Source organism: Trichomycterus rosablanca, chromosome 6 (assembly GCF_030014385.1).
Source record: "Trichomycterus rosablanca isolate fTriRos1 chromosome 6, fTriRos1.hap1, whole genome shotgun sequence".
NCBI lineage: Eukaryota > Metazoa > Chordata > Actinopteri > Siluriformes > Trichomycteridae > Trichomycterus > Trichomycterus rosablanca.
Genome location: NC_085993.1, coordinates 49498070 through 49525081, shown reverse-complemented (window position 1 = coordinate 49525081; position 27012 = coordinate 49498070). Strand labels below are relative to the sequence as shown.

The 27012-nt window shown below is 43.2% G+C and overlaps 1 protein-coding gene across 4 annotated transcripts in view; it reads left to right on the top strand.

The window, feature by feature from the left end:
* mast2 (microtubule associated serine/threonine kinase 2) overlaps positions 1-21928 on the top strand; it is a 182125-nt gene extending 160197 nt beyond the window's left edge. For all 4 annotated transcript variants that reach the window (XM_062998005.1, XM_062998006.1, XM_062998007.1 and 1 more), the window contains 18 exons: positions 793-925; positions 1620-1687; positions 1802-1908; positions 2036-2244; positions 4719-4857; positions 4969-5101; positions 5194-5359; positions 5994-6095; positions 6743-6865; positions 6954-7063; positions 7371-7525; positions 9046-9329; positions 9419-9634; positions 10615-10841; positions 10943-11065; positions 11885-12021; positions 12804-12988; positions 15400-21928. In XM_062998005.1, coding sequence (XP_062854075.1) covers positions 793-925; positions 1620-1687; positions 1802-1908; positions 2036-2244; positions 4719-4857; positions 4969-5101; positions 5194-5359; positions 5994-6095; positions 6743-6865; positions 6954-7063; positions 7371-7525; positions 9046-9329; positions 9419-9634; positions 10615-10841; positions 10943-11065; positions 11885-12021; positions 12804-12988; positions 15400-17225 — 4443 coding nt within the window. In that variant the 3' untranslated portion in view covers positions 17226-21928. The remainder of the gene's footprint in view (positions 1-792; positions 926-1619; positions 1688-1801; positions 1909-2035; positions 2245-4718; positions 4858-4968; positions 5102-5193; positions 5360-5993; positions 6096-6742; positions 6866-6953; positions 7064-7370; positions 7526-9045; positions 9330-9418; positions 9635-10614; positions 10842-10942; positions 11066-11884; positions 12022-12803; positions 12989-15399) is intronic.
* The last annotated feature ends 5084 nt before the right edge of the window (positions 21929-27012 follow it).

Below are 27012 nucleotides of genomic sequence, written 5' to 3'. Positions count from 1 at the left end.
AGTAATATAATTTGTAAGGCTGTGCTTTATTAGTTTAGAAAGCGAAGGAATGATCGAAGATAGCTGTCAACACGGCGCTTTGACTTTTACATGATTATGTTCCAGGGCGTTTCGAATAAAGAGGTTTAACCAAGTTCCCTTAACTGATATCACATGATTAGTGTGGAATGCAATGGAATCCAGCTTTGGTGTGCTGGAACACCCCTGTTTGGAATCTTTACTATAATTTTTACTACCAGACACACACCGTCATCTCACAGCAAGAAGGTCCTGAGTTTGACTTCCATGTGGAGCGGTCCGGTTCTTTTCTGTGTTGTTTGCATGTTCTCCCCGTGTCTGCTTGGGTTTCCTTCAGGAGCTACGGTTGTTTCCCACAGTCCAAAGACGTCTAAGCGAGGTGAATTGGAGATACAAAATTGTCCATGACTGTGTTTGACATTAAACTTGTGTAATGAGTAACTACCGTTCCTGTCATGAATGTAACCAAAGTGTAAAACATCCTAATAAGGGTAAAATCCTAATAAAAATTTTTTTGGAGCACTTGGGGATCCTTCCTTGATTATTTAAATTAAGCCTAAGACTGATGCCAGACCCAGTTGAATTCATTATCTATTTGTAACGTAGTCTAGATCACTTGTGTCCAACAGCATTTTTTTTTATGTAGTCTGTATTGTTATGTTGTTGGTTATCTATGTCTGTGATATATTTTGAGAATTCTAAATAAAATATAAAATAATTTAAATAAGCAAAAGCAAAGACAAGGTTTTGACTGTGTGTGTTTCTCTGCTATAGGAATTTGATCCAGAGGAGTTCTATCACCTGCTGGAAGCTGCAGAGGGCCATGCTAAGGAAGGCCAAGGAATCAAATCCGACATTCCTCGCTACATCATCAGCCAGCTGGGTCTTACTAGGGACCCACTGGAAGGTAGTGCCAGTTTTCACTTTTACAAAAAAGACTATAATGTATAGTGTGCGGTCTCCACCACTGTTATTGGCACCTATTTTTTGTAATAATCTGTCGGAATGGAGGTGTCAGGAAGTGACCCCAGCATGCAATTTTCTTTGTAACTTTCCAACAGTGAACCTCTGTACCGTGCAGAACAAACTTGGATCCTCGTCCATGCAAGTTTGTCACAGTTCCAGTTAATTGGAATTGTCTCATTATTGCTCTAACTGCTCACATGAGCATTGTGAGATAAAAGTTTATTTTAATAGCCATTTTCTATATATACACAATATAAATATTCTTATATGTATCCAAGTGAAGTATTTATAGGAAGTTGTGGTTTATTGCTGGAAAGTTCTTAAACACTTAAATCAACTCAAAAAAGTAAAACATGCTTTTAGTTACATTTTGTTTCTCAGAATAAACTTGCTTTAATTAAATAATTATTATAAGTTTACCAAATGATGAATTTCTTAAAAGTGTGTAACTCTTTACCAGGGTCCCAATAATTGTAGAGGGAGCTGTGTGTGTAATCTGTTACTTAGTTTTGCAATTAAAACTCATTAATTAATTAAGTCATTAACTGTGAGTGGTGTGGCCTTTTCTGTCTGGTTTCTCTAAGTCCTCATGTTCCTTTGTTTTTTATTTATTTATGTTTTTCCCTTTTGAATAGAAATGGCCCAGCTGAGCAGCTATGACAGTGGACACCCAGAGACGCCCGAGACGGAGGACTCCACAGACGTGAGTCAATGTGTACTGTGTTATTGTGTAGGTGTGATTTGTGTAGGTGTGATTTTCATAAATCATACAAACTTAACAGTAAAAAAAATGTATCAACCTGTTTTTTTTATGCAGAGTTGTGGTGCTGCAGTACAGCCACCTCAGCCTCCACATCCCAAGACCAAAACCCCAAGAGAAGAGGACTTTGAAACCATCAAACTCATCAGTAACGGAGCTTATGGGTATGAAATCCTCACATTCCAGTGTTTCTTTTACAATCACAATCGCAGTGTCAAGAAATGAACAAGAGACAGTTCATCTAAAAAAAGATGGAAGCACTAATGGACTTTCCTTTATGTGTCTCTGCAGTGCTGTGTTTTTGGTGAGGCACAAGGAGACACGTCAGCGATTCGCTATGAAAAAGATCAACAAGCAGAATCTAATCCTAAGAAACCAAATCCAGCAGGCGTTTGTGGAGAGGGACATTCTAACCTTTGCAGAAAACCCCTTTGTTGTCAGCATGTTTTGCTCCTTCGAGACACGCAGGCATCTCTGTATGGTCATGGAGTACGTAGAAGGTAAAATATACGTGCATGCTTACTTTACCGTTGCCTTTGGAACTCTAGAAAGTCTCTCAAGTTCCATATATGACATTTTAGCAGTTTACATGCCTGCTACTAACAGAAACCCTGTTATTAGAGAGTAAGCATGTGTCTGCCAGTCTCTGATTTACAGAATAAGCACCACTGACATTTATTTATTTAAACTAAAGATGATACCACGATAGGATTGATCTGTATATACCGTTTTAGCCTAGTATACACCGATGAGGCATAACATTAAAACCACCTCCTTGTTTCTACACTCACCGTCCATTTTATCAGCTCCACTTACCATATAGAAGCACTTTGTAGTTCTACAATTATTGACTGTAGTCCATCTGTTTCTCTACATGACAGGACCCCCACAGAGCAGGTATTATTTAGGTGGTGGATCATTCTCAGCACTGCAGTGACACTGACATGGTGGTGGTGTGTTAGTGTGTGTTGTGCTGGTATGAGTGGATCAGACACAGCAGCGCTGCTGGAGTTTTTAAACACCTCACGGTCACTGCTGGACTGACAATAGTCCACCAACCAAAAATATCCAGCCAACAGCGCCCCGTGGGCAGCGTCCTGTGACCGCTGACTCAAACAGCAGCAATAGATGAGCGATCGTCTCTGACTTTACATCTACAAGGTGGACCGACTAGGTAGGAGTGTCTAATAGAGTGGACGGTGAGTGGACACGGTGTTTAAAAACTCCAGCAGCACTACTCTGTCTGATCCACTCATACCAGCACAACACACACTAACACACCAGCACCATGTCAGTGTCACTGCAGTGCTGAGAATGATCCACCACCCAAATAATACCTGCTCTGTGGGGGTCCTGACCATTGAAGAACATGGTGAAAGCAGGTTAAAAAAAGGTATGTAGAGAAACAGATGGACTACAGTCAGTAATTGTAGCACTACAAAGTGCTTCTATATGGTAAGTGGAGCTGATAACATGGACAATCTCTTAAGTCTAAAATCCAGCTTTCATTACTTTTTAGTGTGGGTCCCAAGTCCGGAAAATAATAAGCAAGGTTGTGTCAGAAGGCGAGTCTGGTATAAAAACTGTGGCAAATCATGCAGTTTGATACTAGAATATTCTGCTGTTGCAACCCCGGCATACAGGGAAAATTACAACAAAGAATTATTTCTTACAAATGTATTAAAATAATATCAAAAGTAGTCTGCTAGAATACAGTTTTATGCAAAAGAAGAAGAAGACTGCCTTTAATTGTCATATATACATATAAACATGTTCAGTACAATGGAATTTATATTTGTAAGCTGGGGTTAGAGTGCAGGGTCAACTATTGTACGGCAGCCCTGACGCAGACAGGGTTAAGGGGTCTTGCTCAAGGACCCAACAGTGGTTGCATAGCAGAGCCTGGATTTGAATCGACAATCTTCAGATTAATAGCCCAAAGCTCTACCCACTAGGCTACCACTGTTACTTAAAGTGAATTTAATGTGTTTGTTTATTAGGACATTACACAAGATTCATCAGTTCACAAGGTTATATATCGAACACAGTCATGGACAATTCAGTATCTCCAATTCACCTCATTTGCACGTCTTTGGACTGTGGGAGGAAACCGACGCAGACACGGGGAGAACATGCAAACTCCACACAGAAAGGACCCGGACCGCCCCACCTGGGGATCGAACCCAGGACCTTCTTGCTGTGAGGCGACAGTGCTACCCAATTAGCCACCGTGCCGCCATGAATTTCATTTATTTAGTGTGTTTTAAAATAGCTCTAGGCCCAAACAAACCCTAATGAACAAGTCTAGGAAGACAGTGCTAAATAAAATCTTATATTATAAACTTAATATTATAACACAAAAACTTTGAGGTCCAGCCTTCATGTGTGACCCAGAGGAGATCTGGATGAACTTATTTGTGTAAATAGGCAAACAGTGAATGTTCTAAGATCATAAATATGAAGTAATATATAAAACATCAGTGTCATGTCATAAAGTTCCTCGTTCTCTTGAGGGATCGAACTTCTGTACCTATTAATGTTCAATACAGGGAAAGACACATTGACCTGAGATGTTGAATCTTTTGTATAAGACTGGTAATTTTAAACAAAAGGTTCTGGGCGTCAAGAAGGTCCAGTGTTCAAATCCCAGGTGGAGCGGTCCGGGTCTTTTCTGTGTGGAGTTTGCATGTTCTTCTTGGTCTGCGTGGGTTTCCTCTGGGAGCTCCGGTTTCCTCCAACAGTACAAAGACGTGCAAGTGAGGTGAATTGGAGATACAAAATTGTCCATGACCGTGAACTGATGAATCTTAAATAACCAGAAACTGAACAGAATCGTTTCTGTCATGAATGTAACCAAAGTGTGTAAAACATGACGTTAAAATCCTAATAAATAAATAAACCAAAGTTTTTCGACCTGCAGAAGTTAGCTATACATGGTGGTGTGACTAACGTTTGATGATTATACTGTGTTAAGGTGGGGATTGCGCCACTCTACTCAAGCACATCGGCGCTCTGTCGTTGGACATGGCACGCATGTACTTTGCAGAGACTGTACTGGCACTGGAATACCTGCATAACTACGGCATCGTGCATCGGGACCTCAAACCTGACAAGTAAGCTCACGTGCTACACATGATAGATCTGCCACACTGAGGATTGTGTTGGTGGTTGTTAGAGTTGTTTACTTTTGGACAGTCTGTAAGCCTGCCTTGTTTTTATTTCAGTCTTCTCATTACATCAATGGGACACGTCAAACTGACCGACTTTGGTCTGTCCAAGATCGGTCTGATGAGTCTTACCACTAACCTGTATGAAGGTCACATTGAGAAAGACACCCGTGAGTTCCTTGATAAGCAGGTAAAAGCCTCTACCACGGTAGCGAGCTTGTTCACACCTTTGCCCTCTCGTGACTGTTCTCAAACCTGCTTTGCATTCTGTTTGCCTCTCAGGTGTGTGGTACTCCTGAATACATTGCTCCAGAGGTGATCCTCAGGCAAGGGTATGGGAAACCTGTGGACTGGTGGGCCATGGGTGTTATACTCTATGAGTTTTTGGTGGGATGTGCCCCGTTCTTCGGAGACACTCCTGAGGAACTGTTCGGACAAGTAATCAGCGGTGAGTGCTACGAGGAAATGTACCCAATTTAGCTGTTAATACAATAAACACATAAATAATTTCCCATCATTCTTAATGGGTTGGTTTTACTGGTGTTTTTCAGTTTTAAATCTGCAAAATCATCGTTCTGCATGCTAGATATTTTTTTCAAAGTGCCCCGTTGTGTTTGAGACTTAATTATTATCAAAAGAACTCAAATGCCAGTAGTACTGTCGCCTCACAGCAAGAAGGTCCTGGGTTCCATCCCCACGTAGGGTGGTCCTTTCTGTGTGGAGTTTGCATGTTCTCCCCGAGTCCGCGTGGGTTTCCTCCGGGTGCTCTGGTTTCCTCCCACAGTCCAAAGACGTGCAAGTGAGGTGAATTGGAGACACTAAATTGTCCATGACTGTGTTCGATATAACCTTGTGTAATGAGTAACTACCGTTCCTGTCATGAATGTAACCAAAGTGTAAAACATGACGTTAAAATCCTAATAAACAAACAAACAAACAAACTAAAATGCCAAAATAACCTGTGTGTGTAAAACATTGTGATAGGCTAAGATAATGTTGGATCTCACAGGAAGGAGGTGAGAGTAATGTTAGGGGTTAATCTTTAAAACCTTACTTAAGGCCTTTTTTGCTCTTTGCTTCAGATGAGATTGTGTGGCCTGAGGGAGACGACGTGCTACCTGTAGAAGCTGAAGACCTCATTTCCAAGCTGCTTCGACAAAACCCATTGGAGCGACTGGGAACAGGTACGCACCCAAACACAGAAGATGATTTTTTTTCCCCTGTTAAAGTCCAACTTGTGGGCACTCAGGTGGCGCAGTGGTAAAACTCACTAGCCCAGGGTTTTTTAAAAGCTTTTTTTTTCAAGCGATCAACATTTTGTCCATGATTTTTTCATGTGACCCAGGAAAAACAATGCATCTTACTGTACGTACAATCGGTCTCACTGTGGTTTGTAACATAAAGCCTCCACAAGGGGGCGTCTGCGTACAAGTTTATTTAATTATCATTATTTCGCGACCCAGGGTTTGAAAAGCCGTGCACTAGCCCACCACTGCTGAGATCTTGAGCTCTCTGGTTCAAATCTCAGCTCTGCTATCAACCTGCCAGGTGCTTACACGGGCACAATTGGCTGTGTACCTGCCTGAACCTGCCTAGTGCAGGTGAAAAGGATAAAACATGTCTGAGGGGGTGTGTGTTATGTACGGCAGTAGATACTGGGTGATTGGATATGACTAAAAGGGAAAAATGCAGAATTTCTTTTGCTATTGTATTTTACTGTGGTTATTTTTACTGTTGTGAGAAGCGTTTAAACAGAATAAAAGATTCGTCTGAGATTCTCTGAAACAAAGAAAACAGACGAACACTTTATTCCTTGTGCTTGTGTGTTTAGGAAGTGCGCTGGAGGTGAAGCAGCACAGATTCTTCACTGATCTAGATTGGAACAGCCTGCTGAGGCAGAAAGCCGAGTTTATTCCCCAGCTTGAGTCTGAGGATGACACCAGCTACTTTGACAGTAATGCCTCAAATCTTGCTGTAGTTTTTTTACTTCAAAAATGAGTATAAACAAATGTTCACTTCTAATATTTACTGTCTCTGTTTAGCCCGCTCAGACAGGTATCACCATTTAGACTCTGAGGACGAGTACGACACAAATGATGACGAGCATGTGGAGATGCGCCAGTTTTCTTCCTGTTCTCCTCGCTTCAATAAGGTACACCTGTAATTTCACCCAGGCAAATAAAGTGGGGACTCCAGTTTGCTCCCACCTCTTTACAACATGCAGAAGGTAGATTGACTACTCTAAATTGCCTGTAGGTGTAAGTAAGTAATGCCTAGTTATATAGCCTGCTTTGCTCCATTTCCAGGTTTCTGCAGACCCAATGTAGTGGTTGAACCAAATCATCACCCTGAGATGTTTGAATCCTATCCAGATGTGTTTTTAAGTTACAAAACCTTCACAAAAAACCTTCACAAAGTCTCTTTCTCCCTTCCTAATGTGTTCTGTGTGTTCTGATCAGGTGTACAGCAGTATGGAGCGTCTCTCCCTGCACGAGGAGAAGCGCACTCCTCCCCCCACCAAGCGCAGCCTCAGTGAGGAGGGTGCCGAGCGCTTAAGCAGTATCAGCAGTCTCAAATCTCGGGACCGCAGCTGGTTGGTGGGATCACCTGAAATGTAAGAGTTCTGCCATACCGTCTCGCTCTTGCTGTGTAAATAGTCATGAGTGCGGCTACATGCACGCTGAGCTGATTATTATTGGATTATTATTATTATTTGAATAGCCAGTGGAGGTCGTTATTGCAGCAGTCATGAGGAATCCCCTCCAGCATTCTCCCCCCGGACGAGCCAATCGTTTTCCATATGCTGATAGCAGAGCCGAGATTTGAGTTTAGTATGTCAGCGGGTTTTATATTTGCGCCACCGGAGAGCCTACATGTTCTGTATTTTAGCTTAGTCATTGTGTTGTTCTGACTGGATGTTTTGTAGATTTCTACTTAGTAAAGGAAAGAAATTCTGCAGGACTGCTGAAAAAGTAGATATACAAATAGACAGAACGACAAAGACAGACAGACAGGTGATAGATATATAGAGAGACAGACAGACAGATAGATAGATCAGATCGATAGACAGAGAGAGAGAGAGAGAGGCAGGCAGGCAGACAAATATAGATAGATAGACAGTGACAGACAGACAGACAGAGATAGATGGATAGATAGACCGACAAAGATAGATAGATACACAGGTAGATAGATAGACAGACAGACAGACAGACAGACAGATAGATAGATAGGTAGACAGACAGACAGAAAAAGACAGGGAGAGACAGACATAGATAGACAGAGACATATAGTGATAGATAAATAGACAAGGACAGACACAGACAGACAGATAGACAGACAGACAGATAGACAGACAGAAAAAGACAGAGAGACAGACATAGATAGACAGAGACATATAGTGATAGATAAATAGACAAGGACAGACAGACAGACAGACAGACAGACAGACAGAAAAAGACAGAGAGACAGACATAGATAGACAGAGAGACATATAGTGATAGATAAATAGACAAAGACAGACAGACAGACAGACAGACAGACAGAAAAAGACAGAGAGACAGACATAGATAGACAGAGAGACATATAGTGATAGATAAATAGACAAGGACAGACAGACAGACAGATAGACAGACAGAAAAAGACAGAGAGACAGACATAGATAGACAGAGAGACATATAGTGATAGATAAATAGACAAGGACAGACAGACAGACAGACAGAAAAAGACAGAGAGACAGACATAGATAGACAGAGAGACAGACATAGATAGACAGAGAGACATATAGTGATAGATAAATAGACAAGGACAGACAGACAGACAGACAGACGGATAGTCACTTTATTGGCTCTAGTAAAATAGTGTTTTTCTGCAGGACTGATAAAAAGGCAGACAGAAACAGACACTAGATCAGGAGGGAAATTATTGAGGTGTTAGAGGGAAATTAAAGTATTTTGAAGTAGTTCCAAGTTTTAACAAACTGTTTAAAAATGAGCTTGTTGACGTACTCATGTAAACTTTTTTATTTTAAGGTTACTCAAATGATGAAACACACACGAAAGTGTATTCACAGCAAATCGTGAACTCCTCATGACATTTAAAAATGAATGACGATGTGATTTCCATATTTACCCACAGTCTGCGTAAACGTCTGTCCGTGTCCGAGTCCTCACACACCGAGAGCGATTCCAGCCCTCCTCTCACGGTGCGGCGCCGCTGCTGCTCTGCCATTATCGAGATGCCTCGATTCGCCATCTCCAGCGAGGAGGAGAGTTCCAGGAAGACACCCATCAGGGCTCATCGCAGTGAAGAGCTTCCCTCTTCCATCCCAGAACTCCCAGTTGAGAGGGAGCTCAGACTGGACGAGTCTCCCACCACACCCGGTTCCACCTCTAGTCAAGCCACCCGCGCCACCCTGACACGTTAGTGTTACTTTTACACACTAACCTTAATTGAAACCTTAATAAAGCCTCTTGATGGCCGATTCTGAATATGTTTGCTGCTTTTATAGCTGGAAGTGGTGGTGATGTGAGGGATCGAGGCTCTCCACGCTGCAGCACCGCTGAGGAAGCAGAGAACTCCACTCCTAAAGCCATCAGTGATCTAGCAGCTCGCCGAGCTCGCCACAGACTGCTGTCAGGGGACACGGAGAAGCACACGTCTAGACCACTAAACAAAGTCATCAAATCAGCCTCAGCCACCACACTGTCGCTCATGATCCCATCTGGTGAGGATGTGTTTCTTTGTACAGGGTGCAAACTGTGGGTCTGTCCGAAATCCTAGTGAGCTGCCTACTGCCTACCTGATCAGCTGCCACAGTAGAGAGGATTCTAATAAGACACAGATTATTTAGACGCACTACTTAGACAGCGATGAGTTTAAACTTACTATGATAACAGTTAGCCTTAAGCTGTTCAAACCAATAGGCTGAGACGGCACAACCTGCTAACACACCAGATAACGTCTCACCCCACCCCACCCCACTGCAATGTGCATAATTTTATTAGATTAAAAACCTTGTCCGGTACATTTATTGTCATATCTAATAGATAGATAGATAGATAGATAGACAGACAGACAGACAGACAGACAGACAGACAGATTCAACTTTGTCATTGCTCAGTACAGGTACAAGGCAACGAAATGTAGTTAGCATCTACCAGAAGTGCAAATAGTAGCATTGTGCAAAAAACAGAGAATATTAGTAACATATACCTATGATTAATATGAATATAAAGTTATACTATAGCAATTTACATATATGAAATTATATCTATGTACGTAGTACTATATACTGTACATAATAGCAATAATAACAGCATATTAATAAAAACATGAATATGTATTATAATAATAACAGTAATAACAATAATAAAGATTAGTTAGGTATATATTAGTAATAACAGTACTAGTAATAAAGGATGAGTAAATAATAACTATACAGCTGTAACTATAACTATGGTGGATGGTGAAAAAAAAGCTATAACTATACATATATATGTATGACAGTTGTGTAGTGCAGGTGCAATGATAAATAATAATTACGACAGTCCAGTGTGTAATCAGAAGGTGCAATGATAATTAATAAATAATAGGTCCAGTGTTTGGTCCAGAATATTGTGTGTTAACGGCGAATAGTGGTGTTTAATAAAGTTATTGAGGTGGGAAAAAAAATTTTTAAAACAATCTTAATCTTCTGGGCTCCAGATCACTACGGAGCATCTCCTCTGGCCAGCCCCATGTCTCCTCACTCCCTGTCGTCCAACCCGTCATCTCGGGACTCGTCTCCCAGCAGGGATCTGTCTCCCGCCGTCTGCAGCGTCAAACCTGCCATCGTTATCCACCGAGCCGGCAAGAAGTACGGCTTCACTCTGCGTGCCATCCGCGTCTACATGGGAGACACTGACATCTACACTGTACACCACATGGTCTGGGTGAGTTAGTGTTGGTGTAAATGCTTGATGGAATTACAGTTTGTACGTATGGATTTTGATTAAAACAGTGTGATTTGTTTGTGTATTTGTGCTTTCTCTAGCACGTGGAGGACGGCGGACCAGCTCATGAAGCAGGTCTGAGGGAGGGTGATCTCATCACGTATGTTAATGGAGAGCCGGTGAATGGGCTGGTCCACACTGAGGTTGTGGCGCTCATTCTTAAGGTACACTCACACACACACACACACACAGTCAAAGGCTGCTTTCACATGATGAACGTTTTGCTTCTTATTCACGGGAAAATGTGCTTAATTTCATTGACCTTGTTTTTCAAAAATCACAGATTTCACTGATTTTTAAAGAAAAGAGCCACATTTTATAGCGGTCACTAAATGACTGATAAATTAAATAATAAAATAAATGGAAGCTATAGTACACAGCACAGCTACCTTAAACATCCAGCGACGGAGATGAAAATACTCGTCCGTGTTTTAACACCCCTCCCCTGCGTCCACAGAATTGGTTGTTAGTTTTTTTTATTCAGTTACCCGAGTCGTGTTTTTAGCCGCTTTAAATGTCCTCTTGGACATTTTGACTAAGCGATTGCTGACTGAATTGCCGTCGGATTGCTAGGACGCTCATAGAGCAGATTAACCAGTAAACGTGAGGCCCTTGAACGCTACGTGAATGAAAAATGTTAAATCGCTAAACAAATACTTTACTATTCGAATTTCACAGCAAATTGCATAATACATGGGAAACGGCTCCTTTCACCAAAGGGTGAATTAATCTGTGAAGTCAACACAGATGCCAGGATTAGTGAACTGGGGATTTAAATGCTCTTTAAATGGCAAACCCAATCCCTGCTTCACATCTCACTACTCATCATGCTGTATTTTTCTCACAATGTCATGGTTCTAATTCAAAGTGGAACTTAACAGTTCAAGTTCAGCGGTGCAATAGTAGTTCACACACCTATCACGCAAATGCAGTCAAACAAATGTACACTTAATGCATCTAAAACCCGATTCTGTCCCATCCAGAGTGGAAATAAGGTGTCCATCTCCGCCACCCCTTTTGAGAACACCTCCATTAAAGTGGGTCCTGCTCGGAAAAGCAGCCACAAGTCCAAGATGGCCCGGCGCAACAAAAAGACCAAGACCAAAGAGGGACAGGACAGGTGAGTTTTATTCCTTTGCTGTTAAATATGAGGTATTAATTGACCAAATAATATGTATTTATGATCATTGCTAAATTTAACATATTTCCAGGATTGGATATACGTATTCCAACACAAACCTTACACTGCTGATGATATAATATTTGATTTATATTTTACAAACTATCGGGATTAACAATATTATATTCATAACTAATTTATTAATAAATGTATGTATTCACAAATGCACTTCTTCTTTAGGGTAGCCTATGATTATTTATGATATCCTGTTATTTTAAGGGAAGGTTTTATATAGATTTTTTATATATCTAATAAATAAAATCTTCCAATATGAGGCGCCAGGGTGGCACAACAGTCTGTTATGCTGGAATACCAGTGCTGAGATCCGGGTTCAAATCTCAGCAGTGCTGTTGACCAGTCGCAGGCATCTATACAGACATGATTGGCTATGTCTGTGGGGGAAGTTGGCCGAAGCACTGTAATAGATTGGCGCCGTGTCCAGGGTAGCGTACCTGTTCTGCGCCCAGTGGAACCAGACCCACTGTTACCCTGACCAGGATAAAGCAGTTGACAATGAAATGAAAAATGAAATAAAATGAAAATTTGTATTTTTTAATGTATCTTTTAAACCCCTTTAGAAATGAGCTAGTCTCAGAAGAGCTTTCTTGCTTATAAATATAATTTTGGACTGTAAATACTTCTGTACCGTTAGGACCTTATCGTCATAGTCCCTGTAATTCTGTAACTGTCGTGTGTGTCTGTGTCTCTGTGTGATCATGTAGTAAGAAGAGGAACTCCCTTTTTCGGAAGATCACCAAGCAGGCGTCTCTCCTGCACACCAGTCGCAGTCTGTCGTCTCTGAACCGCTCCGTATCGTCGGGCGAGAGCGTGCCCGGCTCTCCTACACACATGTCCCCTCGCTCACCGACGCAGGGCTACCGCTCCACGACAGACTCCGCCCACTCTGGTGAAGCCTTCAGCTGGCTAAACTTTATTTTATATTGTTTAACCATTATTGTATTTTTGGAGCACTTATGTGTTTAAAGCTGCAGGGTGAAGTCGGTTTACTTTAAATATACATGCAGTGCAAAACGTCCATGATCTACAGTTCTGCTTTGCACTGTTGAATAACTGTGTCCCTGAGGCTTTAATGCTGATTCACTGACTAGAACGAAACCATCAAGCCAGCAGTTCTCATGTTTTAAATGAGCTGTTTTTAGGGATATTGAATAGAGATGAGCAGCAGCAACTGACAACAATGTGCCATGTGTTTGTAGAAGCATGGAACACTTTATAAGATAAGATAAAATAACACTTTATTGATCCCGAAGGCAATTGCAGCAAATCTATCTAAGTAAATTATCTAAGTAAACAAAATGTATTCTCATGTCAAGAATCACTTTAAGGTTTTGTTTCAGTAACTCACAGTTAGAAGTGCTATAATCAAGTCTCAAACCGTGCAAATGACAAAGGAGGCTCTGTTCTGACTCCTACAATGTACTTGCCCAGTTCCATGTTTCGGTGGCCCAGAAATACAGTAGGTTGCACCCATTTTATGGGTCTGTCTCAAAACATAGTGAGCTGCCTTGCTGCCCACTGCCTACCTGGAGCGGAGACGATTCTGACATTGAACTGTAGAAGGCAGATTATTCGACTGAAGATGAGACAGACGAGGGTTCAGAGGACGCCGGATAACTTTCATTCCTCCTAGCCTTGTGCTTCGACCCACAACTGTGATGGGATCACCCAGTAACAGTTAGCCTTAGGCTATTCAAACCAATGGGCTAAGGCGAAACGACCTGCTAGCACGCCAGCTAACATCTCCCTATGTGTACCGGAAATTACACTCGTATACCTGAACCTTTCAGTGTGGAGTTTGCATGTTCTCCCCGTGTCTGTGTGGGTTTCTTCTGGGAGCTCTGGTTTCCTCCCACAGTCCGAAGACGTGCAAGTGACTATATTTGACATAAAAAAAAAGGAACTGATGACTCTTGTGTAACCAGTAACTACGTGTCCTGTCATGAATGTAACCAAAGTGTGTAAAACATGACGTTAAAATCCTAAAAAAAATGATGTGCTTGCCCAGTCCCATGTTTTGGTGGCCCCGAAATAGGTTGAACCCAAATTTAGAACTTGTACATTTCTCCTGGAGGCATAAAATAAAGCAGTTGGAGTGGGTTGCCTTTAAAACCTGTAAAAATAAAAATAATAAAACAGTCAGAGCCTGTGGAGAGTAGATATTCTTCTCCTCTTGATTGATAGTAAGCTGCTCATCCTTATCAACAGTGTTTTTTAGAAGAAGATGAAGAACCTTTACTGTCATCAGATCTGTGTACAACGAAATTTAGTCCGACACTCTATTTACATTACATTTGGATATTTACAAAGGATAAACCAGTACAGCTGAAGGGCGGCACGGTGGCTTAGTGGGTAGCACTGTCGCCTCAAAGCAAGAAGGTCCTGGGTTCGATCCCCAGGTGGGGCGGTCCGGGTCCTTTCTGTGCGGAGTTTGCATGTTCTCCCCGTGTCCACGTGGGTTTCCTCCGGTGCTCCGGTTTTCTCCCGCAGTCCACAGACGTGCAAGTGAGGTGAACTGGAGACACTGAATCGTCCTATAGGTACCTGGCCGCTAGATGCACAAACCAGTGCATTGTAGTGCCGGTCCCAAGCCCGGATAAATAGGGAGGGTCGGGTCAGGAAGGGCATCCGGCATAAAAACTGTGCCAAATCCCGCAGGCGACCCCTAACGGGAAGAAGCCGGAAATGCCGACCCCGTAACCGAAAAACGGGACAAAGTCTGAGGAACAAGAAGAAGAAGAAACCAGTACAGCTGAAGTATGGATTGCAAAAATAAATACAATTAATTGAGTGTGTATATATATATATAAAGTAGGGCAGTTGTAGCCTAGCGGTTAAGGTACTGGACCACCACCAGTTTAGATTATTTTACTACAGAGTCCTTCGTTATCTGGATGTTCGTACTGGTCAGTACTCCAATGGCCAATGGCTTAGTGGGGAGCACTGTCACCTCACAGCAAGAAGGTCCTGGGTTCAATCCCCAGGTCCTTTCTGTGTGGAGTTTGCATGTTCTCCCCGTGCAGTGAGGTGAATTGGAGATACAAAATTGTCCATGACTGTGTTTGATATTAAAACCTGAACTGATGAATCTCGTGTAATGAGTAACTAACGTTCCAGTCATGAATGTAACCAAAGTGTAAAACATGCCGTTAAAATCCTAACAAACAAACTAGTACTGGTCAGTACTCTGGCTAACAATATCGACAATCTGAGATCGTTACAGCTTTTTTTTTTTTAACATGCTGTCGTTTTCATCAAAGCTTTGACTCGATCCTCTTTGTGTTTTGTCTCTCGCCGCAGTTGGAGGAAATTCATCTCAGAGCAGCTCTCCCAGCTCCAGCGTGCCAAACTCTCCGGCCAGCTCCGGCCAGATCCGGCCCAGCTCCCTGCATGGCCTGGCACCAAAGCTGCAGCGCCAGTACCGCTCCCCTCGGCGCAAGTCTGCCGGCAACATTCCCCTGTCCCCGCTGGCCCGCACTCCCTCGCCGACACCTCAGAGTACCTCCCCCCAGCGCTCGCCGTCCCCGCTAACCAGCCACGCGCTCCTCAGCTCGACCATAGGACAGTCCTTTCCTGTCAAACTGCACTCTTCTCCTCCTCTAGTGCGACAGATCGCTCGCCCGAAAAGCGCCGACCCGCCGCGCTCCCCTCTTCTCAAACGTGTGCAGTCAGCTGAGAAGCTTGCGGCCTCTCTGTCCTCGTCCTCCTCGTCTCCCTCTCCTTCCGGCGCCGCCGATAAGAAGCTTTCGGTCGGCGCCGGGCGCAAGCACAGCCTTGAAATATCGCACTCGGACTTCAAAAAGGAGATTCTCCACCGGGAGCCGAGTCTGCAGAGCCTGCAGGAGGTCGCGAGCGAGACTATTTTGGGAGGGAGGGTGTCTCCAGCGGAGAAGGGCACTCTGATAAAACCTTCAGCCCGCAAGCTGGGCCGGCAGGAAGGCTCAGATTCCGCCGCCGGCTCTTTAGGACTGGCTTCTGGCAAGAGCAAGCTGAAAGACAAGCTGTCCGCCATCCGGCAGGACCGTGCCGAGCGCAGAGAGTCTCTGCAGAAGCAAGACGCCATACACGAAGTCGATTCCTCGGAAGACGAGACGGACGAGGGTTCAGAGGACAGCCAGGATGGACGCCGGACGAGTTTCATTCCTCCTAGCCATGTGCTTCGACCCACAACTGTGATGGGATCACCAAGTACTCCCAGTACAATCAGATCAGGGCCTGCTGCTTTGACCACCGTATCTCAAACTTCGACTGCGGTCATTCAGCCAAGCTCTCCTCAGCTGAGCAGAGGCCAACAGGCTCAAAATCAGACACAGACTGAACCTTTAAAGCCGGAAGCCAAAGCCTGTGAGCCGAAACCCAGTCTGATCCCAGCGTCTGCTCCCTTTGTTGCCACTACCTCAGCACTACCGAAAGATTCCATTCCAAAAGGGGGGAAGCTTCAGGAATCAGTGCCCAGCAGTAAATCTCAGCCCAGCACTTTCTCTACTCCTGGCAGTGCGTTTACGACCGTAAGCAAGGACCCTTTTCTTAAACCTGCAACCCCTCCGCTAAACAGAAAAAACACCAAAGCAAGTGGGAAGCTAGAGCTCAACACGGTTTCAAAAGTGACCCGGGAGTCCCCTGTCAGTACTCCGTCAGGTGGGGGCATCACCAAGGAGATGAAGGAGGCGGACAACCGAAGACAAGCAGCTGCTGCAGCCGCCGCCGCGTCCTCCTCGTCCTCCCCATCTACTGAAAGTGGAGTGGATAAAGTGGTTTCCCAGCTGACCACTGTGGCCAAGAGTGTGCTTGGGCCAGTAAAGCTCAACATCCCAGTCACCAAAGACACCCACGAGAGGAGCAAAGATGCAAAGCCCCAGACGTCGTCCGTCGCTTCCGCCTCCCAATCCCTCACACCCACCCCCAGACAACAACCTGCCAAATCTGAGCCAGCCTCGAGTTCTCAAAGACCTCCAGACGTTCAAGGTGCTTCAAAGAGGCCTTCTCTCCCGAAAGACTGCTCGTCAGCGCCGGGAGAGCCCCAGAGCCCCAGGCCGGGGCGCAACAGCACCCTCCAGAGGCCCAGCCCCGAAGCACAGGCCAAACCCAGCTCCTCTACACAAGATAAATCTAGCAAGAAAACATAGCACGCAACCCTGCACCAAGAACACGCTTTTTTCATGCATGCATGGTAGGAAAGACAGATGCTCCACGTGTACTAACTATGAGAGGAGAATCAAGCAAGGAGGTCCGGCCGCTTCATTCAGAAAAGATATAAACCGTGGGATTCATACATAACGAGGACTGTATTGCTTTTATTTTGCCCTCAAATAACTTGTTTTATTACGTTTATATTATTTTTTCATCAGGCAAAATGGGGCTAGAAATAAACAAAGGCAAACGTTTTGTTGCGTTCAGTACGTGTTCACTTACAGAATAGGGTTTATGTTTATTATCCGGTATAAGATATAGTGGTGCCTTAATACACTCTTAAACGTCTGAACTGTACGTCCCTCTGACTTTTACTTACAGGGCTGTGGGTTATGATCTGTATTTCAGCAATAACATTAGCGTATACTTAGCAATTTGTATAAACACTTCACATTAATGTTGTTACCACTCATCCTACAGGAATTGGCTGAAAACCGATCTACATATTTCATCCATCGTTATTATATCCACAACGATTTAGGATCTGAGCTTCAACAGTCTTAGCTTCCCTAAAAGATTATAAAATATGTGTTCTAAACCTGTGCTATTTAATACGCAGCCTTTGGGCTAGATTCAGTCCTTTAGTTTTGTCTGGCTCTTTGTTTTGCTCCTAAAGCTGCACTGGTCAATAAATAGGGATTCTTACTATTGCAAATAAGATAAAAAATGGAAAGTACAATAGAACAAAATCAAAACAATGGAATCAAAGCAAGTGGATCATTGGATTGGGGAAAAAAACGCCAGGCTGCCTTGGTTTAACGCCTGCAAGAGGCTTTTACCACTTGCAGATAAAAACATGTGAAAAGATTAACATTTAATAATAGTGTAGTTATGAGAAAGCCAAACTTTGTTCCTGTGGTTTATCTTATAACCAAAATGTCACTTTATGCAGCCTTAAAAGCAAATTTAAATAAATAATTAAGTAAATAAAATCGATGTATTTAATTTGTTTGGACAAATTAACCAGTTAAACCAATTTGTCCTGCACCCCAATGTTCACAGCTAATTTGAATTTAAGTGCATTTATTTCCACAGTTACCAAAAAAATAACGTACTGCTTCCAAAATGAAAAATGCCAATCGATCAAGAGGGTATAAAGACTATAAAGCTGCTATTTTTATGGTCAGTAAGTACATGGAGGTGACAGTATAGGTGGCAGGAACGTTTGACCATTCATCTTACCTGTGGAATAATCGTGCCGCTGGGCGTGTGTACTCACAGTCAGTAAATCACCGACATCGGTTAGTCTTGTGTTTTGCAATCCGGCCCAAACTCTAAACTATTTAAACACTGGCTTTCTATGGAATAAAAAAGGCACGTCGGTTTCACATCTTGTACACTGTTTTAGTTTGAGTCTAACATCAGTAGTTATGTGCTCTTTGTACATGAGTGTATTTTAAAACTGATAGCAGAAAATGCTTTGCAATGCTGGAGCTTTAAAGAACTAATTGCACACATTTTCCTTCAATCAGTTTATTTTAAAAAAACGCCAGTAATAAATGTACTCGTGACATTACTGTGTGTTTATTAAGCAGGCTCAGAACTTGCCTCCCAGGAATCGATGTTGCAGCATAACTAGAGATGCATGACTGATTAGTTAAATGACAGACCTGGGGAGTATAAGTTCATCCTTTGCTTGATACACATACAGAGACATTATTGGTCTTTGTTTCCTCAAAAGAACACATACAATTATTTTCTCAAGCTCTGGAATTACAAAGTGTTTTCCTGCTATTCATGTTAATCACATATAATCATTCTTCAGCTTTATTACCTGTGCATAATGTTTTGGCACTGAATTACTAAAAGAACAGAATGCTCCCCAATTTGGAACAGTTTTTATCGTTTTTATTTCTAGCCCCGGCTCTGTTTTATTGTTATCAAAACCACTGAAATGTCCTTTATTTTAATACCAGGACCAACGTGCTGTGTTCTCTGTGTATATTTGCCACTAACCTTTTAAGGCCAGCGAGCTTGTACATGCTTGTTAATGACTGAGTGTGTGTGTGTGTGTGCGTGTGTGTGCGCTTCTCTGAATGAATATTTAAACCTGTGTCGGTTTTATACCCAGCGGTATTGGGAAGTGTGTTTTAGATTAGATTGTAAATTTGCTCTGTCGGCTGTGTCTGATTCAGACATTTTTTCGAAGAGCAGGCGAAGATGTATTTGCACAATCCATTTTTATTTTGTATCACATGATGATGAAAACTAATAAAAGACGCTCCGATCGGATCCCAGATGGTTTTTGGGGTCTTGAAGGGGTTTTATCAATCACTCGACCCCTTACCTGTCATATTGTGTTGCTGCTGCACATCGATGTGTTCACTTTTTTTTTATATTGAGTGAATAAGATGCCTTGGGAAGCCGTGGTGTTGTCTGTAATGACCTTTACGGATAGAATAATTTCATTAAACGTTTTATCAACAACCTTTTAAGAACTCCTAGATGGACCTAATCTAACAGTGTAGACCAAATCAGTCCTGACAATTTGCTCCTGTTTCAGATTTTGTCCAGTCAGTTCAAGTTTCTATATGGTGTGGTTTCTTCCTAGTGAGTAGGAGGCGGTAGGAGTCATGTGCTGGTATGTATGTACAGTTATGAGCTGCCATTCTGAAATGTTCTGTGTGTATAAAATCAGTAACTGTTTTTAACATGATAGCATTTGTCAGTTGTAGGGAAAGCTGTTGATAGCTGATCGAGCCTGAAGCTTAATTCCTGTCAGAACTCTGTAGCACCAGGTGAGCAGTGAGAATTTTCAGTATTTTAGCCGAAATATCACGTTTTTTTCATCATGCTTTCAGAGATGCCTATGTATATGTACATTTCCTGTATGTATAGCTAGATTTGAATAGGTGGAAAATGCAGTGGCTGACTCTTTCGTACAGGACTGAAAGCTACAAGATTCTCTCCACTTTAACTGTTGAGTAGAAGCTCAGTTGAACTACTCTCCACCCAGCGACCCACAATCATTGTGCTAAAATTCACCTCCTTTCGAACTGCAGCTCATTTATAGTTATTGGGCGAATTGGAGAGGGATATACTACCTGCCCCTCATTATTCATTTGTGTTCTTTTTTATATGTTTTCTTTATGCATTTCCCCCCTTTTTCTCCCCTTTTTAGCTCGTCCAATTGCCCGATTGCGTCATGTCTCCTCTCCACCAATGCCGATCCCCGCTCTGATTGAGGAGAACGAAGCTAACCCACGCCCCCTCCGACACGTGGTGCAGCTCAGCGTTGTGTACGGAGAGACAAACCCTGAGAGCACTTACTTCTCATCTCATAATGTGCAGACGCCATTAATCAGCCAGCAGTGGTCGTAATTGCACCAGTCATGAGAGAGAGACCTCATCCGGCTTAGTCCCGCCCATATCTGAACAACAGGCCAATCGTCGTTCATGTGGCCGCTCATCCTTAGCCGGCAGGCAGAGCTGAGACTCGATACGATGTATTCGAGATCCCAGCTCTGGTTCCAGCGTGTGTTTTTACCGCTGCGCCACCTGAGCGGCCCTTCATTTGTGTTCTTAAATGCCACTTTGGCTACCCAGAGAGCACCAGACTCCTGAAGAGTGGTGTGTGTTGATGTGGCCAGGGTTTGAACTTGCATATAAGTGTAGTAGAACTTTATTAAGGTACATACCTGGACCACCGTGTAGCTTTGAAAGGAATTTGTGCATTGTGGACCAAAGATAAATCTGTTCTGTACCCTGGACCGAGGTATAGTACCGGCGAATGCACCCTCGCTGGTCAGTTTGATATAGATTGTTGTATATTTGATGTGTGGAAACTAGATAATCAAAGTTCAGTGTTGATTTATTCGTTCAGTTTTAAACCTAAATAAAACCTTTTATCCTGGTCAGGGTTGCATTGGGTTTGGTGAAAAGCAACGCAGAATGTAACATAAACATATTATTTTACCCATTTACAACTAAGAGGCATTTTACAGCAGACAATCCCCTGTTTGTTTGAGGTGAAAGGAAACCAGAGGACTGGAGAAAGCCCAAGCCCAGTAATGATTAGCTGTGTATGAGGGTTTAAGCACTGGAATGATCAAGACTTGGATTGTGAAGCCCTGTAATTAGGTGCAAACTGTGGTATCAGCGCTCATTTTCAGACATTGTTACTTACATATTAATGTTTGAGATATACGTTCTTATTGTATATCACATACAAACCAACTGCTGTCATGTGACTCTTCACTCGCTGGATGCTTTTTCCCCAATTGTTGAGATTTCTCGTAATGTCGCCACAAAATCAAACTACTAAACTAAACTACGCACAAGTCCTTCACACGTCACGTTGTTTGGTGTTTTGGTCGTAATGGTCCAAATATAACCACTGACTCACACTGTTTTGCCTATAAAGAGCTGTCGCACTACCATAAACGATGAGAAACTGGACAGTATAGGTGCTCCGTTGATGTACGCCACTTTCCCGAGGAATGTCGGACCCGTCATGCGTTTTCTGTGTTTCTGTTTTGTCTGAAGAAGACGGGGCTCGTGCAGTAATGACTATACAGAGACGGGATTTAAAAAATAGAAAACATGACATAGTTAAACTAGTGCAATATCTTTTTATTGTGGTAAGACGCATGTTTGTTGTCAGTACTCCTCTATGAACAATAAAGATTTTTTAAGAAAAGTGCGCCTGCTGTGTTTAAATGTCTTTAATGTCACTTTTTAATCATGTACACACACACACACACACACACACACCATAAAGCGAAAAACTGTCGTTTCAAAATAAAAGCTCTCTTGTTTACGTTCACATGCTCTATTCAGAGTTTCACTTGAAGAACTTCTTGAATGTCTCTTGATGCATGATCAATAATCCAGGTACACAGATCCACAAAGTTGAATCAGTTCATCTGGACACAAGTTTGTTGTATCGATACGTTTCGTCACTCGTCCAAGTGACTTCTTCAGTCTGAGCTGGTGGTGAATAACGATCGATCACCGCATATTGCATAAGAATGGAACCGGTGATCAGGTCCAAATGCAAATCACAATGAGCATTAATTACAGTGGCCATGTGTGTCTTTCACACATGATTGGGGTATAGCTCCTATTACGGCGTTGAAAGATGGTGAGAGATGTACTCCCCCCCCCTCGGTTCAGGGATGGTCGTTCCCCCTTCACATAGATGGTCTCTTTGACTCCTCGTTCAAACCAGTGTCAAGAATCTGCACAATCTTCATCATTAAATGATTACCCGCTGGCTTGCAGGCGAGTGTAAACCGTGGAGTCCTGGCCAGAAGGGGTCGATCTTCTATGTTGGGCCGTCTGTTTCGCCAGTGGCTGTTTAGTTTCCCCGATGTACAGTTCCCGGCAATCCTCCCGGCACCTAACGGCATACACTACGTTACTCTGTTTGTGTCGAGGAACCCGGTCCTTAGGGTGAATTTCTGGTGTAGTGTGTTCTGGGGTTTGAAAGCAACTGATACGCGGTGTTTGGAGAATATCCGTCTCAATTGTTCTGCTACTCCTGCCACATACGGAATCACCAGTGATCCACTGGAGCTGTATTTTTTTTCTTTTTGGAATAGTAAAGCAGTGCTGCTTTGTTTGACATGCCAAGACCAATCACTGAGAAGGAACACGTCCTCTGTTTTGTAGAAGTGTGTTCTGCTATATGTTCTGCATCTTCTAATGTGATACACAACTTTCTGCATCTTTCTTATCTTTCAAGGCTTCAAGGTACAGTAGTAGTTTCTGTCAGTAGGCTGCTACTATAGTTTTACTAGCTGTTGTATCCAATCCAGTTTCACTAGACATAACGAGCACTGTCGCCTTACAGCAAGTAGATCCTGGGTTCGATCCCCAGGTGGGGCGGTCCGGGTCCTTTCTGTGTGGAGTTTGCATGTTCTCCCCGTGTCCGCGTGGGTTTCCTCTGGGTGCTCCGGTTTCCTCCCACAGTCCAAAGACGTGCAAGTGAGGTGAATTGAAGACACTAGATTGTCCATGACTGTGTTCAATATAACTTTGTGAATTGATGAATCTTGTGTCATGATCATGATCGAAACTCTGCTCTCAATCGCTGTGTGAACTACTCAACAACTCGATCCGAGCGGCTCTAGCATGTCAGATATCTGGATCTGAGTCGCCCGACTGGCAATGAGTGCGGTGTCGAACAGCCAATGAGAACACAAGATACGGTGTGAGGGGAAACAGGGGAGGAGTGTAAAAAGGTGGGGCAGGGGCGTAATATAGTTTATATCAGAATACATCAGCACACACACACACGTTTTACATTGAACTTATCGGTTTCTACAAAACATAACACCCGCGCTGCAATGCAAAAAATATTTATTAACCTCCAACTCACTATAGAACAATCCCTGCTGGTCATGTTGCCAAATCCACTCAGATTCATTTATTTTTCCTCTTTGCTGTAACGCTGCACATCAGCGCACAAACTTGTTGACGTGCATTTTTGGAAGTGGTATCATTAAACCCTTTACTATTGCATCACCTCTGCGCCCAACATTTTAGTGTTTTAAAAATGTTTGGGCGCCCAGGTGGCATAGTGGGATATCCCGCTAGTGCACCAAGGGCTAGAATTCTAAACTACCCGGTTTGAATCTCAGGTCGGTTGGGCACCCTCTAGCGGGACAATCAGCAGATAACATTAAAAGTCTTTAAACACTGTGCGAGGAGGAGGATGGAGGTCAGTGCATGTCTCTCCATGAGCGATATCCGGCCTCATGTGCGAATCCACCGAAGCGCAAACAAATGAAAAGGGTTAAGGGACTGCATACACATCGGAGGGGGCCTGGGGCAGGCGAATATACCCTCCTTGGGCGCAATCAGGATCCCCAGCAGCAGAACACTAATTGTCTATGCTAAGAATAAGGAAGAAAATGCATAAATAATGTTGTAAATAATCTGCTGTTAAAAAAATGTAAAAATATGGTCCCTCTGCGGTGCCCCTATAATGGCGTTTGTCAAATCAGTCTCAAATGGTACAAACAGATGTAACTCTTGAATATTAATGACTTCATAGGCGCTCATTTTTCAATTTCTTGTTTAATTTCTTTATATGCACTTTGATGGGCCAGTGATAGCTCAGTGGTTAAGGTACTGGACTAGTAAGCAGAAGGTTGCCGGTTCAAGCCCCGCCACCACCAAGTTGCCACTGTTGGGTCCCTGAGCAAGGTCCTTAACCCTCAATTGCTCATCGTGTTCCGCTCATTGTGTAAGTCGCTTTGGATAAAAGCGTCTGCTAAATGCTGTAAATGTAAATGATGTACAGGATTATGCGTAATAGGTCTGTAATGCCCAAATAGTTTTTCCACCCCCCCCTAGAAAACGTCACCTCCTGTTTTCATTATTGTTCCACTGCTGGAAAGTGCTGGAGACAAATGACTAGGAGAGAGAGGCGTAAGATAAGCCGCGAGGCTAATTGATGTACCACACTAAAAATAAACATTGACAAGACCAGCCATAATGGACCCCCATTAGATCTGCGTGTGTGCGCGCTTGCTCTCCGGGGACCCGGGAGTGGGCTGTCCAACTGTCAGTTTCATCCAGCGTGTGGATGGAGGAGAGGAGGTTACAGGTTATTCTGTCTGCTTAAGAGGCGCCGACTGTGTGGAATAATTGGTCTCTGGTTTGGCTTCACTTAGCACGACTGTCTGTCTGTGTGTCTGTCTGTCTGTCTGTGTGTGTGTTGGTAAGGTGGCCTGAGTGTCTCACACTTCCCAGTCTAGTGTACGTCTGAGACTGTACACACACGCAGGACTTTAAGTGAAGAGCTGTTCTGATTAGCCATGGTTCTTTTGTGTGAAGCAGGGGGATGGAGCTAGTTTGACGAGCCGTACGTCGTCCCCGCACCACCAGCCGCTTCTCTCCGTCTTGACAGGCGCCTGCTGTTGTTGATAAATTGCCGGTCAAGCCTGTATCTGATGCTTGCCCTGTGTGACTGGGGCAAATTCATTCCTGTGCTTCTCTTCACCGCGTCCCCGTTTCAGGCCTGCGCCGCCTGACAGGCTGCCTGATGGGGGCCCGGGATGAACAACTTTCCGGAGAGAGAGCATGTAGGGGTCTCTGGGGTCCGACAACATCTCCCACATTGCTAAATTTATTTCACCTCTTTGTGTTCTCACTGTTGCTTCTGACAACACAGTACTTGATGGACTGAATTCAATTGCATTTCAGCTTTTTGTTTATAGACACCTTTCTATAGTGGCTTAGTGTCAGACTAAGCTGCAGACGTCTGGTCTTGCATCACCAACTTTGGGAAGCATCTCATTGTTTTATTTTTATATTTTCTTTATACATTAGCACGTCCAATTGCCCGATTGCATCATGCTTCCTCTCCACCAATGCCAATCCCTGCTCTGATTGAGGAGAACAAAGCTAACCCACGCTCCCTCTGACACATGGGCAGCAGCCGTATGCATCTTATCACCTACACTTTGACGAGTGCAGTGCAGTGCAGCTCAGCGTTGTGTACGGAGAGACACACCCTGAGAGCACTCTTTTCTCATCTCTGTGCAGGCACCATCAATCAGCCAGCAGAGGTCGTAATTGCACCAGTCATGAGAAGGAGACTCCATCCGGCTTAGGCCCGCCCATATCTGAACAACAGGCCACTCGTTGTTCATGTGGCCGCTCAGCCTTAGCTGGCAGGCAGAGCTGAGATTTGATACGATGTATTCGAGATCCCAGCTCTGGTTCCAGCATGTGTTTTTACCGCTGCGCCACCTGAGCGGCCAGCATCTCATTGTTTAACCTGAGTTTGCAATTGAAACGTGCCTCATTTTTTATTCCAAATACAGTGGTACCATGAAACTGGATGTCAGTTGGTTCTTGGAGTGACGTCGAGTTTCAAGGTATTTTTTCCCCATAAGGATGTTTGGGAAACCTGTTAATGTGTCCATGGTCCTGCGGAACTGCATATATTTGAGGCTAATGTAAAATAATGAGGTTGTTTTTGACACTTATCACTGAAAATAACACAAATATAATATAAAAACACTGAAATACAATTAAAAATCAATAAAAAATACAATAAAACCTGCACTTTACTTCTTTATTCTTTCCTTATGCTTTTTAATCGTAGAGATGCTTGATCTTGGAATACTGTATTCCATTCAGTACCGGCGCATTCACATGAGAAGTGACTGAACTGCTTTTTTGCGCTGGAACTGTGGTGTTGCACAAAGCTTAACGTGACTTATTGTAGTAAAACAACAAGCGAGTGATGAATGTGATTAGTGGAGGAACTTATGAGCAGTAATAATGAAGAGAAGTTTAGTGCTCCTGTCTCCTTCTTTTACTACATTAAACCACGTTAAGCTTTATTTTGAACCAGAAGCGTTTTAGACTCTGGGAGAAGCTGATTCTGATTCTCAACATTTCTCAGAAGCTCGAGCTGTAACACAAGTTTAAAAGTGAAACAGGGAGGAGAATCCAGATAAACACAGATACATGTGGAGCTGTAACCCTGGATCTGATTGTTATTCTACACTAATGCAGATTCGTCTCATGTTCACACTTTGATGACGTTTTACTGCACAGCTCAAGCCGAGCGCTGAACAAAGCGGCAGTTTATTGTTAATTTGAAACACGGTGAAATAAAAGGTATAAATTTCTTGATGAAGGGCGTCGGGTTTTAAAGATTTTGAGTTACAAGGCACCACAGTAGTATTATTTAAAATGAGCCATTAGCACTGAGGTCCACCTGGCCAAAGCATGACAAAGAGCAATGGCGGGTCAGTGCTT